The sequence below is a fragment of the Balaenoptera ricei genome, chromosome 2, assembly GCF_028023285.1.
Source record: "Balaenoptera ricei isolate mBalRic1 chromosome 2, mBalRic1.hap2, whole genome shotgun sequence".
Taxonomy (NCBI): Eukaryota; Metazoa; Chordata; class Mammalia; order Artiodactyla; family Balaenopteridae; genus Balaenoptera; species Balaenoptera ricei.
Window position 1 is genome coordinate 60,554,163 of NC_082640.1, and position 23,967 is coordinate 60,578,129.

Sequence of the window (23,967 nt, forward strand, 5' to 3'; positions counted from 1 at the left end):
AGACTCCCATGTACTTTGTTTCACAGTCAAGGATGTGTTTATGGCAGCCTGAGAAAGGATTATGCAACCCCGCCCTTTACGCCTACAAATCAGAAGATTAGGGCAAGAGGACAAGGCAGAATATCTAAGGAAACTGGGCTTAAAACTAATCCATCAATAATTTATATAGCAAAAAAGGGAAATTGAGAATATATGATGGCAGCATTAACTTAGTATTTCACTTACAAAAAACAAGAAACACAATTGCCTTTAACAATTTAACATTTATGTGAATGTTTCAAGAGTAAAAGTAAAGCAGATGGAGGGCCTCTGAATTGTTTATTAAGTTAGTACCTTACTATTATTTACAGAATGTTTGGCATTATCACCTTGCACATATAGTAATGACTACATATTTAAAAATTTTTTTAATTTTATATATATGTTATATATATTACCAATGAATTTTTCTAGTATCAATTATCTTGATTAAACTTATGTACATATGTTTTAAATTTTTCACTGAAAATTAAATCCATAGGAAATTTCTACATTTTTAAAGATAAAAATAAGTCTGAGTAGTCAAAAAAAATTTTAAGTGTTAGTCAGTTCAGAAGATTCCTTACTACTTTCAGAAAATAACTGCTTACTTTATGCCTTAATAAATGTTCCAAATTATAAAATAAGAGTCATCATTTTTAAACAGAAGATAACATATTTCAAATCTTCAAATCTGCAAAATAAATGCAGAAAAAGTAACTAAAGATGTCTATTCAAAAATATACAATATTACTCATATATTTCCCCCCAAAACCCAGTTAAGAAGTTACCTCTTCCACAGAACTTTCCCTGACATTCCCCTCCCGCCAAGAGAGCTAATTATTCCCTACTCTGTGATACCACTGTAAGCTATACAGGTTTCTATTACACTTTCACACTGTGTTGTATTATTTGCCATAAAGGCAAAGATCATATCTCATTTATTTCTGAATTATTAATACCTAATGGTTGCTAAAAAGTAACACACAATTTTCAAAATAATAATTATTTTTTTAACATCTTTATTGGAATATAAAAAATAATTATTTTTATAAAATGGTTTGATGTAGAAAAAGAAAGAGCAATAAAGCTGAAGGGATGGCTCAAATTAAAAATTCAAATATCCTATTTCATTTACTCATCTAAGAATGTTAGTTAATGGGTAATTAACTTTTAAATGATAAAAGTGAAATTTTTTACTGCTCCTTTGAGAGGAAAAGCTAAAGTTTCTCTAATAGTAGTATCCTGTATTTTTAAACATAAGTTAGCTTGGCACTCAGATTAAAATGAGACCTTGAACTCAAATCAAACAGAGATTGGGGTGAATATGGGACTGCTTGCTAGTGTACAAAAAGAGCATAAAGTAACCAATAAACTTGAAAACTGTAATGATATTTTAATTTCCTAAAATTACCAGTGACATGAAGAAGCATGAAACATTAATAACATCCCTAGCTTTTAACATAACAACAAAGCTCTTCATGGTCAGGTCCCTAACTCTACATGCCGTACTCACTCATCTCCTGCATAGAATGCCTACTTCGCACCATTTACAACTGTCTCAGTTTTCAAAACTTAGTTGAGGCATCGCCTCCTCCAGGAAGCTTTTCCTGACGTTCTCACGTCTTTGCCACTCTCAATTTGAGTAACAGGTTCCCCTTGGTGCTTCCAAAAACGCCTTTACTGTTACACTAATCCTAATGGGTTAAGATTTGTTTACATATATGTCTTCCCATTGAGATCAAGGATATATCTTTTTCATGTCCTTGAGCAAAGCACAGCACACAGATTATAGTAGTAATTCAATAAATGATGACTGAATGAATAAACAAATAAATATTAGTCATAATAGATAAAGTATGTCTGCATCCATATTTGATCTTGAGGAAGATTTAAATAGTTTAAAACCATCACTAAAGTTTATGTGTTAAGTCTTCTTCCCATCCTGAAAATGGTAGCTAACTTACGGTATGCTACAGAGGTTAAAGTACCTGATGACACTGCCCAATATATGACAGGTGCTCCTTGTCATAAGCATAACGATTGCCCAGTTCTTTAAGGCTATATACATTGGTTCAAACACAATCCATTTGTAAGGGAAGAAAGGAACATATTCTTACCCAACCCAATTAGAAAAGAATAGATAATAATCTGTCCAGAGCAATTTAGTCCTTCATCTGGTTGAGACTAGAGATCCAAATTGACAAAAACACTGATAACCCTATCTGAAGGAGCACACACTGCCTTGGCAATCAGACTTCCTGTTTCCAAACCGTGCTACACTAAACCATGCATCCTTGGGAACACAGACTTGGTCTTACTCCTTTTTCTATCCTCAGTACCTGGCTCAGAGCCTAGGAAATGGCTGGTGCTCAATAAATGCTTGCTGAATAAAATTCTACCTGAACAGCTTCATCACGTGCTTGCTTTTCTTCCTGTCTTCGCTGACGCTCTTCCTGTAACTCATTAAGCCTCTGCTCATATTCCTTCAATTTTGATAAAACATCATGGCGTTTGTTCTGGGCTTCGAGGGTATTTATAAAGGCAATTTCGTTGACCTGCAATTAAAAAAAACGGAGAAAGTGAGTTTCAAATGAGGTTAATTCTAAGGCACATCACAAAAATAAGAAACTTAACAGTCTTTATATAATAATACAAACCAGTTTTAAGCACAGACCAAAAAATGAACGACTTATAGTCTTTTCTTTCAATACTTATCCCCAAAATGGATAATAATCCAGTGTACATAACAAACCCATAGGCCGTAGTAAGAAGTGATTTAGAGAAGTGGTCCCCAACCTTTTTGGCACCAAGGACTGGTTTCGCGGTAGACAGTTTTTCCACGGACGGGGGTGGTGGGAGGATGGTTCAGGCATTAACGCGAGTGATAGGGAGGACGGTTCAGGCAGTAATGCGAGCAATGGTACAGGCGGTAATGCAAGCGCTGTTCAGGTGGTAATGGAAGTGATATGAGGTAGCAGATGAAGCCGTTTGATTGCCCACCACTCACCTCCTGCTGTGTGGCCTGGTTCCTAACAGATCACAGGACTGCTAACGGTCCGTGGCCCAGGGGTTGGGGACCCCTGATTTAGAGTAAAGGTCTGCCATTGAAATTTTTTTTTTTTATTCAAGTATAGTTGATTTACAATGCTGTGTTAGTTTTGGTGTACAGCAAAGTGATTCAGTTATACATATACATATATTCTTTTCCATTATAGTTTACTACAGGATACTGAATATAATTCCCTGTGCCATACAATAGGACCTTGTTGTTTATCCATTCTATATATAATATCAATAGTTTGCATCTGCTAGTCCCAAATTCCCAATCCAACCCTCCCCCTTGGCGACCACAGTCTGTTCTCTATGTCTGTGAGTCTGTTTCTGTTTCATAGATAAGTTCATTTGTGTCATAGCTTAGATTCTACAAATAATGATATCATATGGTATTTGTCATCTCTTTCTGACTTACTTCACTTAATGTGATAATCTCTAGGTCCATCCACATAGATGCAAATGGCATTATTTCATTCTTTTTATGGCTGAGTAATATTCCATTGTATATATTTACATCTTCTTTATCCATTAATCTGTCAATGGACATTTAGGTTGTTTCCATGTCTTGGATACTGTAAATAGTGCTGCTATGAACATAGGGGTGCACATATCTTTTTGAATTATAGTTTTGTCCAGATATATGTCCAGGAGTGGAATTGCTATATCATATGGCAACTCTATTTTTAGTTTTTTGAGGAACCTCCATATTGTTCCCCATAGTGGCTGTACCAATTTACATGGTCACCAATTTTGTAGGAGGGTTCCCTTTCTTCCACACCCTCTCCAGCATTTGTTATTTGTAGACTTTTTAATGATGGCCATTATGACCAGTGTAGGATGGTACCTCATTGTAGTTTTGACTTGCATTTCTCTAATAATTAGTGATGGTGAGCATCTTTTCATGTGCCTGTTAGCCATGAAATATAAATATAAATATATTGTCTTCTTTGGAGAAATGTCTATTTAGGCCTTCACTGAAATGTTTTTAAGAGACAAATTAAGATTTTTATAGAAACCATTTTATAAAGTTACGTAATATCATTGTGATTTGACATTATACAAGTTATATTAAGTTTTAATAGGTATGTACATTATTCTAATGAGTTTGAGATGACAAAACTTAAAGTAAACAAACAAATCATTTTTCTTCAACATACACCAAATAAGTGACAATTAGGTACAAGGTATTAAACTATATACCTCATCCTCAACTTCACATATATTGAGTCTTAACAGTCAAGTTTTGCTAGAGAGTACAGTTTTTTTTAATAGATCTTTATTGGAGTATAATTGCTTCACAATACTGTGTTAGTTTCTGTTGCACAATAAAGTGAATCAGCCATACGCATATACATGTCCCCATATCCCCTTCCTCTTGAGCCTCCATCCTATCCTCCCTATCCCACCCCCCTAGATCATCACAAAACACCGAGCCGATCTGCCTGTGCTATGCTGCTACTTCCCACCAGCCAACTATTTTACATTCAGTACTACTCTTGTTGATGCTACTCTCACTTTGCCCCAGCTTTGCCCTCCCACCCTATGTCCTCAAGTCTATTCTCTATGTATACCTCTTTATTCCTGCCCTGTAACTAGGTTCATCTGTACCATTTTTTTTTTAGATTCCATATATATGTGTTAGCATACAGTATTTGTTTTTCTCTTTCTGACTTACTTCACTCTGTATGACAGATTCTAGGTCCATCCACCTCACTACAAATAACTCGATTTCATTTTTTTTATGGCTGAGTAATATTCCATTGTATATATGTGTCACATCTTCTTTATCCGTTCATCTGTCGATGGACATTTAGGTTGGTTCCATGTCCTAGCTACTGTAAATAGTACTGCAATGAACACTGTGGTACATGACTCTTTTTGAATTATGGTTTTCTCAGGGTATATGCTCAGTAGTGGAATTGCTGGGTCATATGGTAGTTCTATTTTTAGTTTTTTAAGGCACCTCCATACCATTTTCCATAGCGTTATAGCAATTTACATTCCCACCAACAGAATTAAATCAAATAGAAACAAAGAAAACAATAGCAAAGATCAATAAAACTAAAAGCTGGTTCTTTGAGAAGATAAACAAAATTGATAAACCCTTAGCCAGACTCATCAAGAAAAAAAGGGAGAGGACTCAAATCAATAAAATTAGAAATGAAAAAGGAGAAATCACAACTGACACCACAGAAATACAAAGGATTATAAGAGACTACTGCAAAAAACTATAAGCGAATAAAATGGACAATCACGAAGAAATGGACAAATTCTTGGAAAGGTAAAATTTTCCAAGACTGAACCAGGAAGAATTAGAAAATACAAACAGACCCATCACAAGTAATGAAATTGAAGCCATAATTAAAAATCTTCCAACAAACAAAAGTCCAGGACCAGATGGCTTCACAGGCGAATTCTATCAAACATTTAGAGAAGAGCTAACACCCATCCTTCTCAAACTCTTCTAAAAAATTGCAGAGGGAGAAACACTCCCAAATTCATTCTATGAAGCCACCATCACCCTGATACCAAAACCAGAAAAAGATATCACAAAAAAATAAAATTACCGACCAATGTCACTGATGAACATAGATGCAAAAATCCTCAACAAAATACTAGCAAACAGAATCCAACAGCACATTAAAAGAATCATACACCATGATCAAGTGGGATTTATCCCAGGGATGCAAGGATTCTTCAATATATTCAAATCAATGAATGTGATACACCAGATTAACAAATTAAGGAATAAAAACCATATGATCATCTCAATAGATGCAGAAAATGCTTCTGACAAAATTCAACACCCATTTATGATAAAAACTCTCCAGAAAATGGGCACAGAGAGAAACCTACCTCAACATAATAAAGGCCGTTTATGACAAAACCACAGCAAGCATCATACTCAATGGTGAAAAACTGAAATCATTTCCACTAAGATCAGGAACAAGACAAGGATGTCCACTCTTGCCACTCTTATTCATCATAGTTTTGGAAGTCCTAGCCACAGCAGTCAGAGAAGAAAAAGAAATAAAAGGAATACAAATTGGAAAAGAAGAAGTAAAACTGTTACTGTTTGCTGATGACATGACACTGTACATAGAAAATCCTAAAGATGCCACCAGAAAACTACTAGAACTAATCAATGAATTTGATGAGGTTGCAGGATACAAAATTAATGCACAGAAATCTCTGGCATTCCTATACAGCAACAACGAAAAATCAGAAAGAGAAATTAAGGAAACACTCCCAATTACCATTGCAACAAAAAGAATAAAATACCCAGGAATAAACGTGCCTAAGGAGGCGAAAGACTTGTACTCATAAAACTATAAAACACTGATGAAAGGAATCACAGATGACATAAACAGATGGAGGAATATACCATGTTCTTGGACTGGAAGAATCAACATTGTGAAAATGAATATACTACCCAAGGTAATTTACAGATTCAGCGCAATCCCTATCAAACTATCAATGGCATTCTTCACAGAATTAGAACAAAAAGTTTTATAATTCATATGGAAATGCGGAAGATACCGAACAGCCAAAGCAATCCTGAGAAAGAAAAATGGAGTTGGAGGAATCAGGCTCCCCGACTTCAAACTATACCACAAAGCTACAGTAATCAAGACAGTATGGTACTGGCACAAAAACAGAAATATAGATCAATGGTAAAGGAGAGTAAAGTTTTTATGAGTAAAGTACAGCTAATGATAAAAAACTGGAAAATGTTGGGGTCAAATTTCTCATTCTTGAAAGCAAGAAGGAAGGCATGCCACAGTGAAAAAGTTAGAGTGAAATACGGAAGTAAACAAACACTGGAGCTACTGTCTCTGAAAGAAGTATAGACTCCAGGAATCCATGTTGCATGAAATAAAACCTATCACTAGATATGTTACAAACTGAAACAAGAAAGTTTGAATACAGTTCTAGCAAAGATTTCCAAATCTCCATGCCATGTAACCATTTTCATAAGTTAATTAACAATATAATCATTTCTCAAGGTATACTGAAAGTATAAGACAAACAGGTATGCTCAAGCAAAATTAATCATAATGTATCAAGGGTCACATGTTAAACATAATCAAGATGAAAGAAAAAGAAATGGGACCTAATGCTCTAGACAAAATAAATAAAATAAAATTCAGAGGGAAGAATGTGCAAAAGCAGCATAAAAAATCCAATCTGTGATGTTGGTCAAATGTTACAAAATTTTAGTTATGCTAGTTGAATATGTTTGGAGATGTAATGTACAGCATGGTGATAATAGTTAATAGTACTGTACTATATACTTGAAATTTGCTAAGAAGATAGATCTGAAATCTTCTTAGCGTGTGCGCGCACATACACACACAGTAACTAAGTAGAGGTAACAGAAATTTTAATTAGTTGGATTGTAGTGATCATTCCACAATGTATATGTATATCAAAATATCAAGTTGTACACCTTAATATATACAATTTTGATATGTCAATGCTATCTCAATCAAACTGTAAGTAAGTAAAAAAATAAATAAATAAGACATTTCCTGGAAATTAACTGGAAGAAAACATAACCAAAGAAACAGCAGAATATCTCCTAGGCAAACTTTGTAATGTAAAAGAAGTCAACACGAACCTGAATTTAAAGGTGCAAAAAAGATGATAAAATGACATGATAAAATAAAGGAAGACTAGAGAGTTAAGGAAACTTAGAACAAAAGTAACACAATCACAGAATTAATTAAATTATAAAAAGCATGAAACAGAGCAAAGATGGTAAAAAATCAAATCACTAACAGAGGAAAGGCTTGTTATAATCACAGTTAATATGTACTTTAAAATGAAAATTTATGTATAAGTAATAACTTTTGAACATGGAGAACAAGTTAAGATGACCTAATGTAAGAATAATATCTGTAAAGTTAAGAAAGGCAAAATATTCCAATATATAATACAGAAAATTTTCCCTGAAAAAAAGAAATACTGAAAATTGAGAGAGCTCACTTTATTTCATGAAGAATTTATTCAGAAGATCAACACCGAGAATATCCTTATTAAATCACAAAACATTAAGGAACAAGCACAATTTTTTTAAGCTTCCAGGCAGTAAATGCAAGTCATCTATGAGAAAGAGGGAGAAAAAATCTGTCTGGCCTCAGGCTTCTCCACAGAATTAGTTAATGCTAGAAAAACATGGAATAATGCCTACAAAACTTTGAAGGAAAGATATTCTGAACCATGAATCTGATCTCTAGCCAAGATGTACTCAGAAATGCCACAGGCCTTTGATACCTAAGAACTCAATGAATAGAGCACAATAACCTCTTCCTGAAAAAATTACTTGTTAATAAAATCCAGCCAACCAGGTCAAAACAAAGAACTCATGAATGAAGGATTAGGCAAGCTGTGCATCCATTCATACATAGAAGGAAAACTAAACTGTGGAATTTATAGTTTCAGAGCAAAATGTAAAAGTTATAAACCTTAACAATGTAAAAATAATGAAACTGAAAATTGTTGGGAGGAGATCTTGTGATAAAGAAACATTTATTACAAATTCAATAATTCCCTCAATTTTACTTCCACGTCACTTCCTTCTCTTAAAATGGAACTAAAATAGAAATGAATACTTCTTATTAAGAAGTACCATGGATAGTATAATTCTTTTTTTTTTAATTTTTAAAATTAATTAATTTATTAATTTATTTATTTTTTGGGCTGTGTTGGGTCTTCATTTCTGTGCAAGGGCTTTCTCTAGTTGTGGCAAGTGGGGGCCACTCTTCATCGCGGTGCGTGGGCCTTTCACTGTCGCGGTCTCTCTTGTTGCAGAGTACAGGCTCCAGACGCGCAGGCTCAGCAGTTATGGCTCATGGGCCTAGCTGCTCCGCAGCATGTGGGATCTTCCCAGACCAGGGCTCGAACCCGTGTCCCCTGCACTGGTAGGCAGACTCTCAACCACTGTGCCACCAGGGAAGCCAGATAGTATAATTCTATTTTATAAAGTTATCTATTCATTCCATCTAAACATTATTCTAAAGAGATTTCTGGAAGAGTATTTATAATGTAAATGGTAGCTATTTCTGAGGGTGGGATTTTGAGTTTCCTTTTCTACATATTGCTCGAATTCTTTAAAATGAGAATAAACCATTTTCATAACAATATGGTCACTATTCTACATATAAAACAGTATTAAAGAAAGCTAGAGTAATGCATTTATACTAAGACTTAAAGACAAGAAAAAGTCCCTGAAGGTTTTTAAGTTAAGAGGTAATACAATAAGGCCCTTAAGAAAGATTAATTTGAAGGGAGTAGGGACAAAAGGCAAGAATAACAACTGCAAATATTGATAAATGATCACAAGTTTTCCAAGTCTAGATTAATGGGAGACTAGTGATACCATTCATCTGAAATATGAATTTCAGGAAAGGCAAATGATTTGGGATACAGGGGTGGTGAGCTGATGAGTTTCACTGGATACAATCATCAAGCAATAGGTAATTGAGTCCAGAGCTTCATTGAGAGGGTGGGGTTAAAATGCAGATGTAGGAGTCACTACAGAGAGGATAGCTGAAGCAATGAGAATCATTGTGATATTCAAGGAAAATAATAAGTGAAGTGGACTGAAGGCAGTAACATTTAAGCAGCAAAAGAAAAAGGGAAGATAGTAAAGCACTGGTTAGGAAAGCAGAAGGAAAACCAAGATAGTGCAGAAGAAAGTATTCTAGAAAAAAATACACAACAGTGTTGATAATGAACAGATCCAGAAAAGGCTTTTAAACATAGTGATAACAGAGTAACATTCTGAAAGGAAAGTACAGTATAGCACAGAGGAAAAATGGTGTCATAAGGAATTCAAGAAGACAGGAGTGATGAGGTAGTGGAAATGAGCATAGACAGCTCTTTCTAGGAATCTAGTGATTTCCAAAAGGAAAGAATAGGCAATCTATAGAATAGGTGGAAGTAGTCAGTCTAGAGGAAGAAAGCAAAGGAGCAGGCACAAGAAGATAACTGATGAAGCAAATTTTAAAAGCAGGCAAGAGGACACAGCACAAGGAAAAGGCTACTGCCATAAATAAGGAAAAAGATGTCTTTTCCTCAAAAAACCCCCCAAAACCCTGTAATTATGAGTAGACACGTTGCATCTGAAAAGCAATCAATGAGACCATTAAGAAACTGAAAATAAAAGCCATTTTTATACTATTAAATAAATGATAAAATCGGGTGCTGAATAACTCTGCCTGCAATAATAATCACTATCAACTAAATAGTAGATGACTTATTTTCAATCATCTGTATATCCAAGAAAGAACTAAGACATTTGAAATGACTGTTAATTTATGCCAAGAACACACAAAAAAGTATATGTGTAAAAAATTATATCTTACACAGGACTGAAATAAATATATTTGGTATGTCTCAAGGACATATTCTTAAGTTCTAGTGGAACTTAAGTATATTTTAAATCACTGGATTATTAGAACTTCTGGATTAGTAATAAAACAACAGAAATGCATTAGGGACTTAAGGAAAAGTTAGGAAGTGGAACACAAATAGGATGTGGCATTCTATGAAATTCTAATATTTTACAGAGTATTTACAGCATACCAAGGATGGCATTAACTGCTTCACAATATGCACAACCTAATTTAATCCTTTCAGCAATTCTTTGAGATGTAGGTAAGATTATTCCTATCTTACAGATCAACAAATCGGCTGAGAGGCTAAAATAACACCTAAGACCATTCACTACTACGTGGTAGAGTCAGGACCTGAATCCAAATTTATCTAACTCCAGAGACTTCAGTCCTCACTATTATGATGAAAAATTACTTCTGAAGAAGGAGCAACTCTTCGATATATGTGGAACCAAATTTCCTGATCATAAAAATCACCTGGGGGCTTATAAAAAAATAAAGCTCCTCAGGGGCCACTCTAGCATTACTGAAAAAAACCTGCAAAGCTTGGAAATCTCTCTTTTTAACAACTCAGATTACTGTTATAATCAGGCAAGACTGGGAAATATTGGCATGTGATAAAACCAAAGGTAGGAGGAGGTTTTGTCTCATAGATGAAAATGTCTGGGGATGAAAGTAATTGGCAATGTTTCACACAAACTTTTAAGATATTTATGTAATTATACTAAGAACAATTCATTCATAAAATATTTAAATGAATGAGAGAACAAGAAAACCCTAGATTGTCTATTTTTACTTTCTTTGTAGATATAATACATTTCAAAAGAGGGTTTCAGAGATTATCGAAGAGAAAGCAATGAAAATTAAGAGAACCAATAGGGCAGCAGTTGGTAGCAGGATTTTAAAGCAGAATTTCATATTAGCAAAAATCTCAGTACAGACTCTTAACTCAGTGAACCTGGATTATTAAGAATTTTTAAAACTGCAAATGGTAGTTGATATCTTTATGCAAAAACAACCAGCAGTCAACCACTCATTTTGATGGAAATTATTTAAACTATAGCTTGGGTTAATATGTTTATAGGAGCCACTTTGGTTTAATGAGATTATAATGAAAGTAAATATATTAGGCAATTAGATCAAAATTCATACAAGTCATATAAAAAAAAGGCCACAAAATGAATATACAAAACCAATAATAAGAACAGTGGTAAAAGCATAGGCTTTGGAACCACAAACATCAGGATTTTAATTCTGGCTGTGTGACCATCAACAATCTGCCTTCAGATTGTTCCTCTAAAATATAAAAATAATACATAGTTCAGAATTTCCACTTCCAGCTATGATGGAGTGATAGGGTCCAGATGCACCCTCCCACCTTAAACAACTAAAAAATTAGACAAATATATAAAATATATGAAATTCAATTAATGTAACACAGCAAATATCAAAAGAACAAAGGACAAAACCACATTATTCTTTTTTTTTTTTTTTAAATATTGCTTTCCCTCTTTTTTTTTTTTTTTTTTTTAATAGGGAGCTTTTTCTTTTTTCAAATTTTATTTATTTATTTTATTTATGGCTGTGTTGGGTCTTCGTTTCTGTGTGAGGGCTTTCTCTAGTTGTGGCAAGTGGGGGCCACTCTTCATCGCGATGCGCGGGCCTCTCACTATCGCGGCCTCTCTTGTTGCGGAGCACAGGCTCCAGACGTGCAGGCTCAGTAATTGTGGCTCAAGGGCCCAGTTGCTCCGTGGCATGTGGGATCTTCCCAGACCAGGACTCGAACCCGTGTGCCCTGCATTGGCAGGCAGATTCTCAACCACTGCGCCACCAGGGAAGCCCAAACCACATTATTCTTGCAATAGATGGAGAAAAAGGATTTGACAAAATCCAACACTGCTTCATGATAAAAACACTCAACAAACTAGGAGTAAAAAGGAACTTCCTCAATCTTTGAAGGGTATCTATGAAAACCCCATACCTAACATCATACTTGATGATGAAAGACTAAATGCCCCCGACTCCAAAGATCAGGAACAAGACTAGGATGTCCGCTCTTACCACTTCTATTCAGTATTGTACTGCAGGTTGTACCCTGAGCAATAAGCAACAACAACAACAAAAAAAATCAAAGCCATCCAGATTGGTAAAGAAGAAGTAAAACTATCTCTAGTTGCAGATGGTATGATCTTGAATACAGAAAATCTTAAGGAATCCACTAAAAAGCTATTTCAACTAATGAGCAAGTTCAAGCAAGGTTGCAGGAGATAAGATCAATATATAAAAATCAATTGTATTTCTATACACTAGCAATAAACAATCTGAAAATGAAATTAAGAAAACAATTCCATTTACAATCACCTCCAAAAGAGTACAATCAACACTTAGGAATTAATTTAAACAAGAAGGTGAAAGGCTTGTGCCCTGAAAATTAGAAAACACTGCATAAAGAAATTAAGGAAGATTTAAATCAATGGAAAGATATCCTGTGTTCATGGATTAGGAAGATCTAATATTATTAAGATGGCAATACTCCCCAAAGCACTGTAAAAATTCAATGCAATCCTAACAAAACTCCAATGGACTTTTTTATGGAAATGGAAAACTTATCCTCATCCTAACTGCAAGTTACCCCAAATAGCTAAGACAACAATGAAAAAGAACGAAGTTGGAGGACTATAGTTCCTGATTTCAAAGCTTACTCAAGTGCTACCGTAATCTAAACAGTGTGATACCAGCATAAGGATAGACGTATAGACCAGTGGAATAGAACTGAGAGAAGAGAAATAAACCTGTACACCTATGGCTAATTGATTTCCAGCAAGTGTGCCAAGACCATTCACTGGGGAAAGAATAGTGTCTTCAAGAAGCAGTACTTGGACAAACGATATCCACCTGCAAAAGAATAAAGGCAGACCCCCCTACCTCATTCTGTATATAAAAATTAATTCAAAATGTATCTATGACCTAAATATAAAAGCTAAAACCATAAAACTCTTAGAAGAAAACATGGAGGTAAATCTTCATGACTTTGAATTTGGCAATAATTTCTTAGCACAAAAAGTACAAAAAATAAAACAAAAGATAGATAAATTGGACTTCATCAACATTAAAAACTTTTGTGCAAAGAACATTATCAACAAATGAAAAGATAACCTACACAATGCGAGAAAATATCTGCAAATTATATATCTGATAAAAGACTAGTACTGAGAATATACAAAGAACTCTTACAGCTGAACAACAAAAAGACAAGCAGCCCAATTTAAAAAAATGAGCAATGGACTTTGAAAAGACATTTTTCTAAGGAAGATATACAAATAGCGAATAAGCACATAAATAGATGCTCAATATTGTTAGTCATTAAGGAAATGGACAGATTCCTAGAAAGACACAAATTACACAAGAGAAATAGATAATATGAATAGCCCTATGGATATAAAAAAATGGAATTTTTAGTAAAAAAAACTCATCCACAAAGAAAACCCCAGGCCCAGACGGCTTCATTGGTAAATTCCACAAAAAATTTAAGGAGGAAATTGTACCAGTTCCACATAAACTACTTTAGAAAACTGAAGAGGATGGAACCCTTCCCAAGTCACTTTAGGAGGCCAGCATATTCTGTTACCAAAAGCAGACAAAGACATTATAAGAAAAGAAAAAGAAAGATCAAAATCCCTCACAAACATTGACGCAAAAATTCTTAAAATTTTAGCAAACGAAGCATACCAAAATATAAAACTGATATTATATCATGACCATGTGAGGTTTATCCCAGAATTGCACAGTTACTTTGGTATCTGACAATCAAATACTGAAATTCACCATTTTAAGATCTTAAAAAAACACATAATATCATCTCAATAAATGCAGAAAAAGCAGGTAACCAAATTCAAAGTCCACGGTAAAAAAATTTTAGTAACTAGGAATAGAAAGGAAGTTCCTCAATCTGATACAGAACATCTATGAAAGATCTACAGCTAATATCACACTTAATGGTGAAAGACTGAACACTTTCTTCCTAAAATTAGGAGCAAGGCAATGATATTGGTTCTCATCACTAATCAACATTGTGGTAGTACTGGTTAATGCAATAAAGGGAGATTTAAAAATGAAAAACATACAGGAAAAGAAGAAATAAAACTAGAACTAGTAGGTTTAGCAGGGTTGTAGGATATAAGTTAATACACTAAAATCAAATGTGTTTCTATAAGTTAGCAGCAAACAATTAGAAACAAATTTAAAACAAGATACTACTGACAACAGCATTAAAAATATGAACTGCAGATAAATTTCATAAAATATATACAAAGACCAAAATAAATGGAGATATATGCCATCAGACATATGGTTCAGAATACTCAATATCATTAGGATTACAAGTCTCCCCCAGATTAATCTATATATTCAATGCAATTCTAATCAAAATACAGGCAGGCCTCTTTTGGGGGGGAGGAGTAGAAATTCACAAGCTGATCCTATAAATTACATGGAAATGCAAAGAACCTAAAAGAGCAAAATAGTTTTAGAAGAAAATAATACTTAAGGATTTATACTTCTTGATTTCATGACTTATTATAAAGGTACAGTAATGTTATTTATAAAGATAAATGTAACAGAATAGAAAATCAGAAATAGACCCACACATATATAGCCAATTGCTTTTCAACAAGGGTCTAAGGCAATTCATTATACAAAAGATAGTCTCTTTAACAACTGATACTGGAACATTATATAACCATATGAAAAAAATGAACTTCAACACTACCTCACACCATATAAAAAACAACTCAAAATGGAACACAGTCCTCATCGTAAAATTTAAAACTTCTAGAGAAAACTTAAGGGAAAATCTTAGTGACCTTAAGTTTATGTAAAGATTTTTTAAATAGGGCACAGAAAAACATAAAGTATAGACAAAAAAAGTCAATATATGGGACATTTCCAATTTTTAAAACTTCAAAAGACACTTTTAAGAAAATGAAAGGGCAATCCGTAGACTGAGAGAAAATATTTGCAAAACATAGATATTAATATCTAAAATATACAAAGTCCTCTAAGAAATCCTGCTATTTGCCACAACATGGATGAAACTGGAGGGTATTATGCTAAGTGAAATAAGCCAGACAGAGAAAGAAAAATACTGCATGGTATCACTGATATTTGGAATATAGAAGAAAAAGTGAATCTCATCGAAACAGATTTTTCTTTCTGTAGTTGATTTCTAGTTTCATACCATTGTGGTTGAAAAAATGCTTGATATAATTTCTATCCTCTTAAATTAGTTGAGACTTGTTTTGTGGTCTAGTATGTGATCTATCCTGGAGAACATACCATGTACATGTGAAAAGAATGTTTATTTTGCTGTTTTTGAATATAATGTCCTATAGATATCTATTAAGTCCAACTACTCTATTGCATCATTTAAGACCATCATTGCCTTACTGATTTTCTGTCCAGATATGGAACCAACTGAAATGCCCATCAACAGATGAATGGATAAAAAAGATGTGATATATATATATACAATGGACTATTACTCAACCATAAAAAAGAATGAAATTCTGCCATTTGCAGCAACATGGTGGACCTAGAGAACGTTATACTTAGTGAAGTAAGTCAGACAGAGAAAGACGAAAACTGCATGATATCACTTATAATTGGAATCTAAAAAATAATACAAATGAATATATATGCAAAACAGAAACAGACTCAGAGATATAGAAAACAAACAAACCAGTGGTAACCAAAGGGAAGAGGGGAGAAGGGAGGGGCAAATTAGGGGTACAGAATTAAGACATACAAACTACTATGTATAAAATAGATAAGCAACAAGGATATATTGTTATTACATGGAATTACAGCCATTATCATGTAATAACTTTTAATGGAGTATAATCTGTAAAAATACTGAATCACTATGCTGTACACCTGAAATTAATACAATATTGTAAATCAACTATACTTCAATTCAAAAAACTCAAAGAAAGAGAGAACAGGAAAGTAGTTGCCACAGGCCGGGGGGAGGCAGATAGAAATAGGGAGAGATTGGTAAAAGGGGACAAACTTTTAATTATAAGATGAATGAAATCTGAGCATCTAATGTATAACATGGTAGCTATAGTTGATAACACTGTATTGTATTGATATAATTGAAATACGCTAAGAGGGTAGAACTTAAATGTTCACACACACACACACACACAAAAGATAAATATGTGAGGTGATGGATATGTTAATTAACTGGATGAGGGAAATCCTTTCACAATGTATACGTATATCAAATCACCATGTAAATATCTATTTTATTTGTCAATTATATCTCAAAAAAGCTGAAAACGAGAACTGTTTGACTAATAACAAAACAATCTAACTTTAAAAAATAAACAAAGATATTTGAACACTGTACCAAATAAGAGCTACAGATAGGAAATACACACATGAAAAGATGTTCAAAAAGCAAATTAAAACCACAAGACACTATACATAAAGACTAATATGAAATGGTTAGAATTACAGTATGTAACCATGTCAAGTGTTGGTGAGAATGTGGCTAACTAGAACTCTCATCCACTGCTGGTAAGAGTATATAAAGTGTTTCTTTAAAAGTTAAACCTATCATAAGACTCTGCCAATCTCAGGTATTTACCAGAGAAAATGAAAGCACACATCTGCACAAAGACTTGTATACGAATTTACACAGCAGCTATAATCTATAACAGCCAAAAACTGGAATGAAAACAAATGTCCATCAACAAGTGACTGGATTAACAAACTATGGTATTTCTACACAATGGTATACTTCTCAGCAATGAAAAGGAAATGATACACAACAGCATGGATAAAATTCAAAATAACTATGCTGAGTGAAAGATGCCAGAGGAAAGAGTACATACTCTATGATTCCATTCATATAAAATTCTGGAAAATGCTAACATCCATAGTGACAAAAAGCAGATCAGCCATTGCATGGTAACAGAGTTGGTGGAAGGAATGAATTACAAAGAGGTATAAAGAAACTTTTGAGGGTGATGGAATTGTTTATTATTTTCATTGTACTGATGGTTTCAGGAATATATATGTCAAAACTCAACAAACTGATACTTCACATATGTGTTATTTATTGTCTGTGAATTATACCTCAATAAACCTGTAAAAAATAATACATATCTCATAGGATTATTGTAAGAATAAGATATTGCACATAATAAGTATCAAATGAGCATGTAAAAATGCTGTTATTCTGGAACAGGATAAACATTTGATAAACATTAGCTTCTCGTGTAACAACTGAAAAAGTACTCGAGTAACTAATTCAATGTTCAAAGCACCTAAGTTATACCTTAGCTTCTTCCTCTTGTGCTTTTTTAACAATTGCTTGTAACTGCACCTCTCGTTTAAATTCAGCATGAAGTAATTTCTCTTCCATCATCCTACGTCGTTGGTCTAGTAACTCTTCTTTCCACTTCCGGACATCTTTCTCCTATATGCAATGAATTATCACATCATTAATTTCAGCATACACAGTCACTTGACAAGAAGTGCAAACAGATAAACAGCTTAGGAATTATAAAGTCAAGAACCTGGAAAGACCTAAAGGATCATGACTAATGATTACGAACACAGCCTATGGAGCCAGACTGATGAGTTCATAATCTACCATGGTCACTTGCTAGATATATAAACTGGGCAACTTTTTTAGCCTATGTCTCAGTTTCCTTATCTATAAAGAGAACAGTAGTAGTACCTAACTCATAGGTTTCCAAGATTGAGTGAATATATGTAAACTCTTAGAACAGTACATTAGACATTGCTCAAGAGAAATATTTGCTGTTATTATTATACTGTGCTATGAGCACACTTAAAATGAAAATAGTGTATATGTCTTATCCTTATAAACATTAATGGCTCTATAACCCAAATTCAAGACAGATAATTTTATCCTAGAAATTGAAAAAAAGGTGAGAAGTCTGAAAAATAAATATTTGCATAAGAAACATTCTCTGAAGGAACAGAGAGTTTTGACTATAGAAGAATAATTACGTTAGCTCTCTTTACTTCCTTAAAACAATCTCAAATAGGAGAAGTAAAAGACTTGTCCTGTGCTCCAAGAAATCAGAACCTGCACCAATAAGAATAAATTATAGAAAATAAATGTTGGCTCAACATGAATGGGAAGAAAACTAACATTTCAGTTGAATTTTAGCTACATAATAATGTATTTAACCACCTAAAAAAGTATGATGCAGAAACAGTACTGGATTAGGAGCTAGGAACAGGTCCTTAAAGCTCTAGCTCTGCAAATTATTGGTCATGTGATATTGGTAACTAGCTCTGCATATTACTGGTCATGTGACATTGGAAACAGCCCTTAGCCTCTCCTAGATTCAGTTTTCACATCTATAAAAGGGGGTTCCGGGGACTTCCCTGGTGGTGCAGTGGCTAAGAATCCACCTGCCAATGCAGGAGACACGGGTTCGATCCCTGGTCCGGGAAGATCCCACATGCCCTGGAGCAACTAAGCCCGTGCGCCACAACTACTGAGCCTGTGCTCTAGAGCCCGCGAGCCACAACTACTGAGCCCGCACGCCACAACTACTGAAGCCCACGCGCCTGGAGCCTGTGCTCCACAACAAGAGAGGACACCACAGTGAGAAGCCCGCGCACTGCAACAAACACCCAAGGCAGCCAAAAATAAATAAATTAAATAAAATAAATTTTTTTAAAAACGGGGTTCAGGATCTGTTCAACTCTGTGTGCCTCACAGAGGTATTGTGGTGATCAGATGAGACCATATATGTATAGAATAGTGTTGAAACAATAACTCATTATATAAATGGAAGGTGGGATTTATCATTTAAATTAATTGAAGGGATACCTACATTGATGGGAAAATTAAACCAGAGAACCTCTAACGTCTTGTACAATTTCAAGAATTTACTATTTTGTTTGCATGAGTATCTGGAGATTATATCATATAGTGAGAAAATAAACTATATAATTTTATTTGTATTAAAAACACGGTAAGAAGGGAAATTATAATTGTGTTAGAACATTTTTCTAAAGCTTAAAATGAAATAATATATTAACTCTTATAGAACCCCATGACATGGAGACTGTTTTTCATATTTGATCTATTCAATCTAAATGATTAAAATCTTGATTAAAATAATTAAATTCTTGAGATTCAGGTAAAGAGAAAAATTACAGATTTTCTTCCTTTCCCAGCCAACTTTTCTACTGTACCAAGGAGAATCTTATGCCACCTCATTTTTACATTCAAATTATTTGGTCCAATTATTTTTCCCAATTTTAAAACAAACATAAGTAATGCAAATATTTTTAACCTAGGCATATTAGTCCTCCTTTCTAGGACCAGAAGGTAACAAAGGAGTTCACCTATACTATAACGGTTACCTATCTTCTGTCATGCTGTGTTAGGTATATGTAGTACACAGACTCCAAGATGGCTCCAAATGATCCCAGCCACCTGGTATTCAGACCCTTGTGTATTTCCCTCCAACACTGTATCAGGATCGTGACCAATACAATTCAGCAAAAGTGATGGTATATCACTTCCGAGATTAGGTTATAAAGACAGTGCAGCTTCCATTTGGCAGCTCACTTGTTCATTCTCTCTCTTTCTCGTCTTCTCTCAGATTACTCTGTGGGAAAGGTAGCAGCCATGTTATAAGAACATCAGGCTATGGAAAGATCCACATGGCGAGATACTGAGGTCCATAGCCAACTGCTAAAGAGGAATCCAGGCCTACCAATAACCACATGAGAGAGTTTGGAAGTGCATCCGTCAGCTCCAAATGACTGCTGTCCCAGACAACAGCTTGACTGCAACCTCAGGAGAGACTCTGAACAAAAAAATAACAACACAAGCCACTCCTGGTTTCCATGCCCAAGAAATTGTGAGCTAATAAATGTGTGTTGTTTTAAACTGCTAAGTCTTGAGGTCCTTTGTTACACAGCACACATAACTAATACAGTACTCATGTCTGCCATGTGTAACTAACAATAAGAATGACCATATACTGAGCAACAGCCACCCGAGCACCATGCTACTGTTTTACTTACTTGCCACTTTCATCATCACAACTGGTTAACAATGATAACTGTCATTTTATGGATAAAGAAATTAAAAGGCAGTATTGTTAAGTAATTTGCCCAGGGCATCATATCCTATTACGTGGTTCAAACCAGGATTTCACCTGATTGGCCATCTCCAGAGCCCATGTTCTTTCCACTACACCACACTGACCAGAAGTTACACTGCCCTAATTACTCCAAGAATCTCTTCCATAAATCTAATTAGTGCCCCACTTATTCAAATCTGATCATCTCAAGCTCAAAACTGTCCTACCAATTCATTGAACACTTTGCACAAGACTCCCCAAGGAAACCGCCACTGAAAATGGCAAAAGACAAAGCGCAGCTTTAATAATCCATGCGAACTCAGCAAAACATCAATTTACCAGCTTTTTTAGGAATGACAAATTCTGTTTTCTTTCTTTTTTTAACAGGTAGCTTTCTGTAACTCAGTAGATAGAAATGCTTTCGTTTCCTAATAAATTTATTTTTATTGTTCTTTTAGCTTCTCTCCAACCAGAAGAAGAAGTCAAGTTGAAAATAAGCCCATCAATTTAAGGCAATCATACTTCCCTAAAAATTAAAAACTCACCCTTTCTAACAATTTCTGAAGCTTTAATGTTTTCTCTTCACGTAACTTTTCCCTTAGCTGCTGTGCTTTCATTTGTTTTTCTTCATGTTTCTTCTTAGATTCTGCAATTGTTCTATTAATGCAAATAAATGGACAAGAGACACAAATGTTTACATGATAAAGTCAAAAATATCTTCTTTAGTCTTCAAAGTTCTTAAAATAAATATAAAAAATATACAAAACTAACTTTGGCCTAAAATTTCACAGAAACGTTGTCACTTTTCAATGGATCTGGAAATATCTTGAATCATGTACCTTAAAATAGTATATGTAGTAACTCCATTTAATAGTCAAGAACATCTAGTTCCCTTCCTGTGAAACATTTCAAATTAATTTTCAAAGGCCACACCTTTTACGAGATGGTGAGGAAAGTTTTTCATGCATGTGAATTCCATGTCCTGGAGGTCTAGCAGGTTCCTCCTCTACAATATCCCCCCAGGATGTATTTTGGCGCCAAGATTCACGAGCTGTTTTCAGAAAAAAGAAAACCGCTATTGTTTAGCCACATAATTCTATAAAACCAACATTTGAGAACAGACTTTTAAACGGCATCCCACTCTTATTTATTTTACACAAAAACCCCATGTAATAAGATAATCTATATTATACCCCTCTACCTATACATACAACACACACACACACAAACATACAAACATGTAATACCTTCATAATCTGCCAGGACATCATTCCAATCCATAGACATACCACAGAAAGATACACTTCCACTGCCCATGCTGGCCTAAAATGTAATAAGAAAAATTGAGTAACAAATATATGAACCAATTATAACCTTATAAAATGAACTATACATGAAATTTTCCTACCTATTGCTCATATATTTCATTTAGCAAACAGTCCAAAACCAGAAAAAAGTTACATACCTCTTACAGTCACAGTAATTACCAAGTTAAAAATACCACAGCCTATACATTTTAAGAAGAAGACTAACCTACCTGCCATTAACAGCAGAGACAAACCAAGTAATTTTAAAAGAAAACTATTGGGTTTAAACTATTACTACATAAATTCTGACATATTTAGAGCACACATCAGAAAAGCTAAAAAGTATTTGTTGGGCATTAAAATTTAATAGGAAAACATTGCAAACATTCATGATTACTTTTATTCTTTAAGAAATCCCTCTCATCAACATATATATCCTGAGCGCCTAGTGATAGCAAGGCAATGTATCATTTGCTTTTTATTAGCAGAAGGAAAAATATATCTTCGATTCTTCTTCAATCTATACAATTATAATCTGAGAAATGTTGCGTATTTACTTACTCTGAGATTCATTTTCTTGATTTGTAAAATGAGAAAACAACTTCCAACTTGTCAATTGCATTATATATAAAAACACTTAGTAATGGTAAAGTGCTTTAAAAAAGACTTGCTATTGTTTATTGTATAAGTCTCAAACACCCAGAGAATAAAAATTCTAAAAGCTCACAGAAAAATCACTGTCGTTGTCAGTTTCAATATTGATATCATTGTTTTCTTCAGCTTCAATTTCTCTAGTTAACTGTTCCTCTTCAGCAATAGCACTAGCAATGGCTTCTTCATTGGCCTTTTCTAGACGATCTGCTAGCTCTTCCTTTTTAGCAAGAACTTCTGCCATAGACTATAAAGTTAAAAACAAACAAAAAGAAGAATCATCAGTTGACTGGAAAGTTAAGTAATTATTTCTTTATGTTCTAATCATAAATAGTATATATAAAAATAGCATTGATCTAGAATTATAAAACTTGGGGTCCAGTTGTATGACTCGGAAATTTCTTAAAAGCAAAAGACTATTTTATATTCCATAAAATGATACAATAATCCATGAGACCTTTTTACCAAACTGCTGTGTATGACAAACTGTGAAGTTGTATAAATAATAGTTATTGTTATTAATAATAAAGTGTGAATTTCATTTGAGCACCAAAATTCAAAACAGTTACAGGTCAAATATTTTAAAAACAAGAGAAAAACATTATACTTTAAAGGGAATATAAGAAAAAATTATGCCGCACTGGTGATGACACTTTCTGAACATATATACCTTACTTAAAATTATGCATTAGAATTATGTAATACAAATATATGCATCAAAATTATTAATTAATAAATCCCTATAAAAAGCTAAATATGTATACTATAAACCCTAAAGCAAACAGTGAAATAACAAATATTTATGGCTACTAAGCCAACAAAGGAGATAAATTATAAAAGAAAATTAATCAAAAAGATGGGAGAAAGAGGAAAAAGGGGATGAAGAACAGATGAGTCAAAGAGAAAAACAATAAGATGGTAGATTTAAAGGAACCATATCAATAATCACATTACACGGAAATAGAGACTCAAATTGGATAAAAGCAAGACCCCAAACCACATGCTGCCCATAAGAAACCTAATTTAAATATGAGAATATAAACAGATTACAAATAAAAGAGCTACCAAACTACCACTAACCAAAAGAAAGTTGAAGTACTAATATCAGACACAGTAGATTTCAGAGCAAAAAATATGACAAAGGATAAAGAAGGTCATTTCATAATGATAAACTGTTAATTCACTAAGAAGACAAAACAATCCTAAAGGTTTATGAACTTAATAATAGACCTTCAAAATAAAAGAAGCAAAAACTGATAGAATTACAAAACAAAATAAACTTAATGGGAATGTAAAATGATGCAGCTACTTTGGAAAACAGTCTGATAGTTTCTCACAAAGGTTAAATGTAAAGTTACCATACGACCCAACAATCCCATTCCTAGATGT

General features: G+C 33.9%; 1 protein-coding gene across 3 annotated transcripts in view; it reads right to left on the reverse strand.

Moving 5' to 3' along the window:
- The window catches only part of SCAPER (S-phase cyclin A associated protein in the ER), a 485,805-nt gene that overhangs the window by 302,507 nt on the left and 159,331 nt on the right, over positions 1-23,967 (reverse strand). For all 3 annotated transcript variants that reach the window (XM_059912693.1, XM_059912690.1, XM_059912691.1), the window contains 6 exons: positions 22,655-22,825; positions 21,868-21,943; positions 21,554-21,671; positions 21,166-21,277; positions 17,818-17,958; positions 2,421-2,576 (listed from right to left, as the gene is read on the reverse strand). In XM_059912693.1, the coding sequence (XP_059768676.1) occupies positions 2,421-2,576; positions 17,818-17,958; positions 21,166-21,277; positions 21,554-21,671; positions 21,868-21,943; positions 22,655-22,825 (774 nt within the window). The remainder of the gene's footprint in view (positions 1-2,420; positions 2,577-17,817; positions 17,959-21,165; positions 21,278-21,553; positions 21,672-21,867; positions 21,944-22,654; positions 22,826-23,967) is intronic.